This window comes from Excalfactoria chinensis, chromosome 13, assembly GCF_039878825.1.
Source record: "Excalfactoria chinensis isolate bCotChi1 chromosome 13, bCotChi1.hap2, whole genome shotgun sequence".
Classification (NCBI taxonomy): domain Eukaryota; kingdom Metazoa; phylum Chordata; class Aves; order Galliformes; family Phasianidae; genus Excalfactoria; species Excalfactoria chinensis.
Window position 1 is genome coordinate 10,452,149 of NC_092837.1, and position 11,463 is coordinate 10,463,611.

The 11,463-nt window shown below is 40.6% G+C and overlaps 1 protein-coding gene across 2 annotated transcripts in view; it reads right to left on the reverse strand.

The window, feature by feature from the left end:
* Positions 1–11,159, reverse strand: part of TTC1 (tetratricopeptide repeat domain 1) — a 32,259-nt gene extending 21,100 nt beyond the window's left edge. The window contains exons 1-2 of one of the 2 annotated variants that reach the window (XM_072348512.1): positions 11,128–11,159; positions 10,246–10,596 (exon numbers count right to left, since the gene is read on the reverse strand). In XM_072348512.1, the coding sequence (XP_072204613.1) occupies positions 10,246–10,587 (342 nt within the window). In that variant the 5' untranslated portion in view covers positions 10,588–10,596; positions 11,128–11,159. Of the gene's footprint in view, positions 1–10,245; positions 10,597–11,092 lie in introns of both variants that reach the window. The other variant, XM_072348511.1, reaches the window with a different exon arrangement.
* Positions 11,160–11,463: the final 304 nt, after the last annotated feature.

The window sequence follows — 11,463 nt, forward strand, 5'->3', positions numbered from 1 at the left end:
AATTGCACACGCTGAGCAGAGTTGTGTTCTCATCCATGAATATCTTAACAGTACGCTTGGCACAAGCAGAGTTGACATGAATGCTCTTAGCCTCTGACACTGAAAACACAGGATGTCATCAAGCCATCTCTGAAATGTATTTACAAAGGCAGGCTTCCACACGCAGGCATACCTCACAGAAGTAAAGACAAAACACTTGTAAGAAAGACAATACTAACAAGCAGCAATGCTCACATTCGTGAATCATTTCTACAGTAAAAAAAAGAACAAAGACAATTTGACCCCTGATTTGCCCCTAACATGCAGGCACAAGGGACTCAAATCAAGGCGTTCAGAAGTTACACATCATTGAGCAATTAAAAAGCCAACACTAGAAAAGGAATAGTTTCCCACAGATTGTGTAAATCAAGGATTAATGCAATTATCAATATCGCACAGAACATCTCCTTGGAAACAGCTAAATATAGTACTCAGTGGAGCACTGCACCACCTCACAGCTATGCCAAGAAACTGACAAACAATACAAAATCGGAGGTTCTCTCCTCTCACCCTTATTGCTTTTGGATGATAATTCACCTGACCATTGTTACCGTGTCAGTAATAACAGATCACAGCACTCTGAGGGAACTGCCACACAGTGGTCACCCAGCACAGTCTCACCTGACCCTAAGGATACACAATTACATCAGTAACATTTTCCCTATTGCCTATTAAAAACATTGTGTAATATTGATTGATCTTCATACTGGGGGGGGGGGGGGAAGCAAAAAAAAAAAAAAAGCAGGTGAAATTTCTATCACTATTTAGAAATCAGCTTTCCTTCAGGGTTCTCTGCCAAACCCATGCAAGTCCTTCTACAGTGTCATTAGCACCAAGGCAGATGAGCCAGTGAATGCCTTTTAAATATGAGCATAGGAATAAATCTAATAGATTAGGGCACAAACTGCATTAAAAGCACGCATTCTTTGTGTATATGTGGGATTCTACAATTCAGCACAGGGAACACACAGCTACAATTGAAAGCTGCACCCTGACTTTGGAAGCACTCATCACTGCTGCACGTACATTTGTAGCTCCACAATAATACATTTTAAAAACAATTTATAGATGCCATTTTCACAGTAATGGACCAAGACGTGTCATCAAATCACCAAGGTTGGAAGAGACCTCTAAGGCCAAGTAGCCAAATTTCAGCATAGAAATGGTTTAGAAAAGATGATCTTACTGGAAAAGATGAAAGATCTACATGAATAAACCTTATCCAGGATAAGAAATGCTTGAAACACAAGCCCTGTTGACTTCATTGCTCATGACCTATTTAGAACTGGCCTTTAAGTGCTATTAACTGATTCACTGTTGCATAAGATAGAGTTGTGTGCAATGTAACAAAAGATTTCCCCCCATAAAATGGTCGTGGTGCTCCTGATACAGAAACCCTAGAAAAGAAAGAATATCAGATGAAAAATCTTTACTTGCATTATGATTTTATTAAAAGTATTACGAAAGAGTATATGCTTATCCCAGTCAAGTATTAAAAACAACTATAACAATTTATTTGAGGAGAGAAAACTTCAAGAGAATAAGCTTTATAATCTTTGGTATATATATATATATATATATATATATATATGTATATATATATCACTACATTTTTGAATGATGGGCTTCCTTCTTACTTAACAAAGAGGACTGCGAGCTGGTTTCAACAGCAAAGAGGACCAGGGTGTCCATACAACCCAAGTTTGCTCAGGAAATAATGGTCCGACAAAAGTTCTGAGCAATTGGGAAGCTAAGGGCTGTCACACTGGGTCATTCATACAGCTCTCCTCCCCTGAAAGCCTGTTCTTTGATAGACCCTCTTGCTCACTTCAAAATCTTAAAGGAAGGAGGAAGACTATTATTCACGCAGCTGTTCCAGAGTGTCAGTGAGAGACTTGCAGTGACTTCAGACTATTTGACTAGAAAAGGTGTTGTGTAAACACATTTCAGAAGCATTGGTTAGAACACCTTATATGGCTCTGCAACTTGCTCAGCTCCCTGGAAAGCAGCTATACAAGCAATGCAATCCTGGTTCAAAAACAGGATTTACGTTACAGGTTCACCAACGTTTTCATATCCCTATATTAATAGGTTTCAGGCTGTCACTTAACTGCACTTTTCAGAAAAGCAAGACTCTCAGGGGTACCTCATGCATTGTTTTGCATTTACATTCAAAGTGTGACCTGTAGTTCATCCCATCCTAAATGTGTGAACCTCTGAGGGGCATTCTCTATTTGTGAAATAAACACTACTTGTTCCTGCACATACATGCATTTCTGCAACAGAAAGTCCTAATACCAAAGCAGCAGAAAGACGACTCTTCTGGATTAACAGGGACTTAGTCTGAAAGGCCTGCTGCAGCACGCACTGCTCCAACTGATACTATTAGAATCTTCCATACAAACTTAGGGTTAAAAGAAAAAATAAATAAATAAATCACTATTAGAAGACAAAACCTCTTCACTCAGCAAGCTGCATTTCCAGCTTCAATGGACTGGTCATCAGTTTATGGCGATCACATCAGAACAGAGATCAAAAATTACAAGTGACTTGTCCTTGGGACAAATTTTGCACTATGTCATTTCAGTGTCCCCACCCACTCAGTTTTCAGAACAAGACTGAGGTAGCTACAGGGCAGGCTACCCCTCCTCAGCAAAGGAAGTAGGTCAGTCCTGGTATGCTTTGCCTAGGGAAGAAATCTCCTGACCCACCATGCACATAGGAGTATGGGGGAAAGGCACAACTTCCCAACTTACATTCTGTTATGATCTCTTCCTAGTCAAAATAGATGAATTCTTGCCATTTGTTTTCTTGCAAGATTTCTTAATAAGATGATCACAAATTCCAAGCAGCAAGCATCAGTTTTTTATACATACAGAAAAATAAAAAAAAAAAGCACAAAAATAACCAGCTGGGGGATATAACAACATTTAACTAGAAATAGTATTCTTAGAGGATCTGATTAGAAAAGTTTACAGATTTGGATACTGAATATTGTCCACATTGTGAAGAAATTAAGATCTCAACACCAACCTGCCTGGCAAGTAAGAGGTGCTGAGAATGAAGGCCTGATGTGAAGTAACAAGACAAGACAGGTTGGCCTTCTGACAACTAAGTACAACAATTCAAAAGAAAAACCATCAGATACAGTCCTTGGACCTCAGCTACTCTGCCAAGAAGCTTGCAGTTAAAAATAAAATCATTAAAGTTTTATTCCAGTACTAGAGAAGGCAGCAACCTACACATTTTATTTATTTATTTATTTTGCTGTTTAGTTTGGAAGGAACCAATATAATAAAAGTGTTGGAAGCAGAATCCCTAAATATAGCTGGTGAGAGCTGGAGGCTGAATACCTTCCTTTTGTAATGCTTCCAACCACATTTCCTTTGGCTGTTCCTATGTATTTTATTTGATCAATTGATTTAACTTTGCAAGAGAACTGTTCTGGGCTCCAGTTTTGTGAAGAGCAGCAAATATACTTCCTTTGCTGCAAGGTTATTTATACAGTGTGACAGTGCACATCTGCATCTCACATACCCTGCTGTAAGGTCACCCAGTAGCAGTCATTTAAAAGGGTGCACAAAAGCAAGCAATTTGAACAGGTAAGGAATACATTTCTGAGCTTGAAATATCAATTCTGTTTGTAAGCCATCTATGATTAGTCATCTGCTTCCCCCTGCAGTTTTGTGGAGCTGTTGCTGTATCACACATTCAAGGACCTGAACTTTGCTTTATGGCTGTATGGTGTTCACTGTAACTTCATGCAAAAGATGGATTTAGTCTTTCTGCTGCCAGTCACTACCTTTTCCTTAAATGGTAAGCAGCACTTCCAGAAACAATAGGTCACATCCATCCCAGGCAGTCAGTTTAAGTTAGCATGCCAGACTGAAAGCAGTGACTACTCCTGAGTGACAATATGTGCCACCCAGTCACTTCTGCTCCAGAGGCAACAGCCTCGGGCAGAGAAGTGGAGCTGACCGCTTAATCCATCACCACAGGAGTCAGAACATTTAGTCACATACAGGCCTCTCACTTCTGGAAACCAAAGGACTCAATCTGACAGTATCTGCATCTTCCAGAGAAATGCAAAACTAACATAAGCATAAAAACAGCAACACTGCAAGAAAAATGAAGGTATAATTTTTCACTCTACGAAACTGCCATCCAGCAATTAAGTTTATAAACGCAACTGGGACTATAAGTCACACATGGAGACTCTAACCCCAGACATCATACAGGTTCTTTTCACCAGCACTTAGAATTAATTACTGCAGCAGATACCAATAAACTTTTCAGATGTGCTTTGAATAAACCAGAAAATAAAACAGGATAGTTCTACTTTTAACCACCAGATAGGGAAGTTTTACTCTAGCAAACCATCTTCTACTCTGATTTGACCAAAACAATTGCATATCTAGAGTTGCTGCTGTATTGTATGCAGGATTCAGGTTATTAAAGCAGGTCACCTGGTCATTAATACAATAATCACCTTTTATTGTATTTCCACAAGATCACATTTTGAACCCTTCAAAACCTAAAAGTCTTGCAAGTTTCATTGCTATGCAAAATAAATGTGAATGCCTATGAGAAACATTAACAAAAAATACACTTCTAATTAATTAGTCTAACAAGCCCTACTGCTGCACAGTCATATACTGTCTTATGTACTAATAATTGGGATTCTCTCCAGCTAAAAAGTTCTGAGGTCATCTCCAAGTGACCAACACCTGAGGTCTGCTCCAAATTATACCTCACTTCTTCACATCCCATCTTCCATTCCATATTTTTAATTTTATTTTGCCACTATTGCAAAAAAACAAACAAAAAACAAACAAAGCCCAACACCACCAGAGAACTGAACCTTCACAGTGTATGGGAAATGCTGAGCCACTGCTTGAGCACCTGCAGAAAGCACCTGGTCAGCCCTGGGAGCACAGGTGAAGGCAATTCAGCTGTGACCAGAAGGGCTGCAGCCTGGCTGCACCTCTCTTAGACCTCATTTAAGGGCTGACTGCCAGTAGGGAAGGTTCTCTCTCTGGAGATTCCTCCTTGGTGAAGCTTTTCCTTACAAACCTGGAATCTTCTAATAAGGGTGAGCAATCTTCTTCCTCTCCTTTATAGCACCTCTCTATCATGCTGGTCCTTCTGTTATCACACCTTTCCCATCATTGTGACTTGTCCATTTGCTACACGCAGAGTCAAAGATACTATCCAGTGTGGGACAAATATCAGCAACTGGGAAATACACCAATTACTGAAATGAATGATATGCCATCTCAGAAGAAATTACAGATCCATTCTTAAAGCTCTGAAAAATTAATAATTTATAAAGCTATAATGTATAGAAGAGCAATGAGAACTGCTATGTTTTTATCCTGCTGACATTTCTTAGCGTTAACACAGCAGATGAACATGATTACAGCCAGCTGAAGCTCCAGCACACATGTGACAGCTCAAAGACGAGAACTGTTTTTGAGAAATACTGCCTATTTATTCCAGGGTCTCAGAGCAGCTAGAAGGGAGTGTTCTACATCCACAGTAAGAGCTCACGAGGGCAGGTGTTTAAGTCTTTCCCAGACAAGGCCCAAAAAACAAGCAACATCTGTCATGAGGGATTCAGAATCTTGCTGCTGGATAAACTCATAATTAATGGGTGTCCCTCCAGAAGAGGACCAGGTCAGAGCGAAACAATTACCATGCAGCAGCTGTTGGGTGTCTTCTGATTAATTCTGTCGACTAGACCAATGTCAAAGCCATCACTGTCAATGGCAACTAACCAGAAAATCTGTTTGTAATGCATCAAAAGCAATTTACTGCTCAGTGCCTCTGCTGAGACAGCAATCAGCACACTTAAAAAAAAAATATATATATATATATATATATCTTATAGAACGGATTTTTGTTTCAAGCTGCTTAATTTTCAGAAAGCTGAGTTGCAAGACTGAGCACATAAAGCGGCTCTGTCCTAAGCTACATTTCTGTATTTCTTTTGTAAGAATATTTCTTGCAAGTTTGTGTCTTAAAACTCTCCTCCCTTCCTCTTCTTACTCTAGTTCATTGTGCAAAGAAGATCTCTTATGGTATTCATCCTGCTACTGTTGAAGCAGTTCCTATTGTTTAAGATTAGAAACCTCACTACAAAAGGGTCTCAAATTTTTACCACAAACTGGTATTGCAAATGCTTACGCATAGGGTGTGCATAAATACAAAGCAAGGACTAAAATCTGTCCCTGCATCTCCAGAATAAATTAGAGACTTCCCACGGTGTAGTTACATGAGAACATTGCTCAAAATCTCTATTTATTAAAGCTGCTAAATGATGAGTCTGTTTAGTTAAAAATAAATAAATACTATAAAGGGATAGCTCCATAGTTTGATTTGAGCAGGGCTAACACTCAGCTCTCCTTATTACAAACATTACGAGTACTTAATGTTTGGTGTCGCAGCCATAAGTAACAAAGTTTTTCTTACATGGGCAAGTAGTCTAATTGAAGAAAATATATCTCCCCTGTAAGTAAGTGCCATCAGGAGGTTTTCATTTGATGTCTGCTTGCAGCAGCACTGCCTGTAATCTAAAAATACAGCATTATTTTTTTTATCTGAACCAGACCCTGTAGCTGGTTCACTGCACATTCACACAGAGATGTGCGCCAGCTCAATGAAGGAGGCAGCAGGGGCTTGAGAACAACTCATCAAGGACTGCCAAAGAAGCAAAACCACTGCTGAGTGCACTGTCACAACCTAATGATATTGTCAAATAAAGAACTTCTGAATATTTCTGTCTCGCTGTCTCCTGCTTTAAAAAAGGAAATGCTCCTCTCAAAAACATCCTTTGGAGTAACTTCAGGTTAAAAATTGGAAAAAACAACACCTGAATAAATGGATGCAAACTGTAACTGCAGCATATTTTCTTAGCACCTGCATCATTAACTGATTATAACCAAAATATGTGAAGATTCAGTTTCAAAAATGCAAATAATATAAAAAAATTCAAAAACAGTTCCAAGTACCAGAAGGAAATTAGCTGAGACCAAAGGCTTTCCTATACAGAGAACATGCAGTCATGCAAAGTAAGTGTGCTAATGGATTGTTTTGGTAGTTGTAACATCTGCTGCAAGCTTCTAATTCATCTCGTTTCAGCTTTTCTCAAGCTGCGCTTGTAACAGATACCAATAATATTTTGTTACAGGAAAAAGTTGTATATATGTATATGTGTAAAGACTGCTTACATACTCCACTCAAAAAGTCCAATGAAAATGAGAACTGCAACTGGCCATTCTCTCTGTAAGGAAAGATTTCCAGTTTTAAACAGTTATTTCATACTTCCGCATCACCTTCCAGTGAAGAACGTAACAAAGCAGAATGGAAGTATTTAACCTCCACAATTCTTTTACTTATTTTACAATGGACCAAAAGTTATGGTGGAAAATAAAACGATTAACTAACAATTCAGTAAAAACAAGAGCAGCATAAAAGCTAAGACACTCCATTTCCATGTCTGCTCCTTTTTCTAGTGCTTTAATCTATGCCATTTTTCCTCTGAAGTTCACTATCTTTTCTATGAATCTCTTAAGCTGCCTTTGCCTTACAGGCTGCTGCAGAAGCCTCATCATGACTCACAATCACACTGTTCCTTGCTGTACAAGTAATAAATACTCATCTAAATTAGAAAAGGCAACGTGCTCATGGTTTTTCTTTGCAGCAAACAGATGAAGGCACCATTGCCTTCTGTCCAGCACTTGAGAGACTGTGTCTCAAAGGTGTTAAGTTTTGGTGTTCTTCCTCCTAGTTCTGCATTAAAAGAGACAGTGACTTTCTGAATGGTGCATACAATCCAGGAGAGGGTCCCACAGCTGGAACCATGACCTAAGCAGACACTCAAGTGAGCATGTTGGAAAAAGGTGTCTCAGAGAGACCAGAATGCTAAAGGAAATGGAGACAGACTCCATTCATGGAGAAAAACAAAATTCCAGTGGTCACAAGTTGCAACAAAGGAAATTCTAAATAGGCACAAGGAGAAAAAATTTCCAACCTGAATGTTGTTTAACACTTGAACCTACAGGCCTACAGAGCCTGTGCAATCTCCAGACTGGGAAATGTTGAGCACAGCTCTGGGCAGTCCAGTCTAACTGAACCAGCTTTGAGCAGGAGGTTCAATTAGGTGGCCTCCAGCCGTCTTTCCAAGGCAAATGAGATATTAGACAACTTTCTGAGATTTTAAAAAACTTTTATCATTATTAGATCTCAAAATGTTAGGCCTCACAAGCAGTATTGTGCCCATTTACAGATGTCAAAACTGAGACAGACAAAGAGAAAGATGAATTACTTTTTACTAGGTCAACCAGGAGACGTTATTTTTTGTTGAAACAGGAATGAGTTTAAGGAGATTATTTTCTATGATCCCCTCCTCCACTAGCTCCATTGTTTTTCCACTTCAAGGAACTTCTACGTTGACATTACCAACTGCATTACTGATGAAAAACTCCTTTTCTCTTCAATGATGTATTTGGGTCATAAATCCCACCCTATCAGCAAGGGAACAATCTAAACGACAACTTGATTAAACTTCTCTGTGCTGGTTTGTAACAAAGCATTTAGTTGTTTAGCTGCCTGTGGCATCTTAGCTCTGCATATTTCTGCTCGCCAGTCTCTGTCTCCCCCAGATGACAATAAGGCCATGACATAGTCAGGTTACTGTCAAGTCCTTCCCTCTTTCCAAATTTTTGGGAGCAACATATAGTCATCCTTTATTTACTTACACAACATAGACAGGTCTACCCAACAGTTAAGAAAGAGTGGTACAGTCAGGTGAACAAGAAAGGATCAGACTTCCTCTATTAGTAGTTAAGTCCCTACAAATCCACAGAAATATTCATCATATTTTATGCACTTCAATATATTAATGCGATCCTTCATTTCTAATTTTCCTCATTTTCGTAGTTTAAATCTAACGTTGGTATTCCTTCTACTGCTTAAGATCATTTAGGGATTTCTGAAATAGAAACTATAGGACAATACAGTATACTACATTCCCCTACAAAGTACTGTTTCCCTAAGACAATTCCTATCTTCTCTTGTCACCTGTCATTCCTTGTTCAACTTTCTCTTTACCTCCTCATAATCAATTATTCAGTGATATTTATGATCTGATTTGTGCAGCTAGCCTTCCAGTACTCTTATGCTTAACATAAGATCTAATTCATAGAATGACTTGAATTGGAAGGGACCATAAAACCAGTCCAGTCCCAAATCCCTGCCGTGGGCTGGTTACCCCGCACCAGACCAGGCTGCCCAGAGCCCCCTTCCACTTGGACTTGAACGCCTCCAGGGATGGGACATCCACACCTTCTCTGGGCAGCCTGTGCCTCACCACTCTCTAAGTAAAGAATTTCTTCCTAACATCTGACCTATACTTATTATTTTTACTCCCCCACCACTGGGGAACTGGAATTGCTATATAAAAAATAAAAAAATCATAAATGAGTAGATAGCTTTTAGCTACATGCTATGAAAACCTAATTACGAGCACAAAAATGACATTACTCATGTGTCAGTCAAACCCCAAAAGTAACAAGTTCTCAATAAAGTAATGAAAATATGACGACCACAATGTCTTAGAACCTTGAAAATGAACGGCTGTTAAGTAACACCACTGACTGAGGGTGAAAACAACTGGTTCACACAGACTTACTGGGGAGTAAATACAATCTCTAAAGCTCCTGAACTCTCAGACTTATTTCATTATTCCCCATAACTATATCCAGTTTGTCACTGTGATGGCCACCCAAACACTTTGTTCAATATAACAGCATTGAAGTTAAACAAAACCCAATTACTTAGTGCATTTTGTTTCGGAAGCTTCAGTAATCTATAGAAGTAAACTTCAATTTTAATCCACGAACACTGCAATAAATGAACTAAATTGCCAGGCAACAAAACAACCTTGAAACCTCCTCCGAGTTTTTTTGAAAGGAGAAAACAACGAATGTACAAAAACTAAGCAACGGAAGAAACGGAGATTTTTGTTTCTTATAATCTTTCTTAGACACAATAACCTTACACAAACCTGTCACCAAAAAAAATCATGAACAATAAGTCTAAACACAGAAGTGTTTTAAAGGACCATTTTCACGTTGGTCACAGACCATTCAGAAAAGTAACAGTAAAAATATATCTTCTTCTATTCAACCTGCATTTCTCAATTACCTGTTTTTCTTCCTCTGGCATATCTTTTTCCAGTTCTAGTAAGTATTCCTCGTCTAGCTCTGTCTGCTTCCTTGTGCTACTCTCATCATTCTGTGAATTTCCCTCATCATCCAGTACAGGCTCTTTCACCTCAAAGGAGTCACGACAGTCATGGAAACACTCATCTGCTGTGGTGGGATCTTTGGCTGAAGATGGTGTATCGCCACTTGCCATGTTTGAAGGATTCTGGGCATCTTTGGGGCCAGATGCCCACGAGCTTGTTCTCTCTGCTGACTTCTGATCAGAAAGCTTTAAGTGATCAAGCAATTCTTCTGGCGAATGTCCATCTTTAACCTCCTCCATATCAGACTCCTTAGAGTGGTTTGATTTATAGAAACAAGAGAGAAATAATCTGCAATTAGCTTATTACAAACTTCTTGACAACAAATACCCAAAGTGCTTACAGATACACCTAATAACAAGTGATATCACCCGAAGGAAGCCATAATTCCTCCAGGGTAAGGCAGATCTAACATGCTTTTTTTAAGTCACCGCAGAACTAACAGGGGCCGTTACTGATCCCACACTCAAGACACACTCCCGGGGTGCCCGAGGCCAGCTCCGGTACAACAACGAGCCCCAGGCACGCGCCCTGCCCAGGCCATGGGCCTCGAGGTCCCCACGCCCAGCGAGGCAACCGGCCCTGTTATCACCCTGAGGCCCCGGGCCCCATTTCCAACACCTCAGCCCAACCCCGCCTGCCGAGAGGCGGCTGTACCGAGGGCTCCCCATGACAAAGCAGTAGAAGCCGCACTCCCACCCCCCCCAAACAGATCCCCTCACACCGCCCCGGGCCAAAACCCCACACCTTCCCTCCCGGCCGCCGCCGCCGCCGCCGCTCACCTCTCACCCTTCACCTCACAAATCACTTCCTGCCTGCGCCAGCCAATAGGAAGGGCCGCGTGCGGGCTGCCGGGATTTGTAGTCTCGCGAGATGCAGCGGGAGAGGGCGCTGCTGGGTGTCGGCGGCTGCTTCAGCCATGCGGGATGCGCTGAGGAGAACGTGCTGCCCCTCCGGGCGTGCGGGTGCAAGTTACAGCCCGAGGTGTGTGTAGGGAAGGGGGGTCAATAGAAACACTTTCGTGTCCTTTCTGAGCTCCGTACTTCTAAATGATGTCAGCAGGGGTTGAGTCGAGCCTGAAAGGCTGAAGGGACGTTGAGCATTTCTAAGTTGAGGTG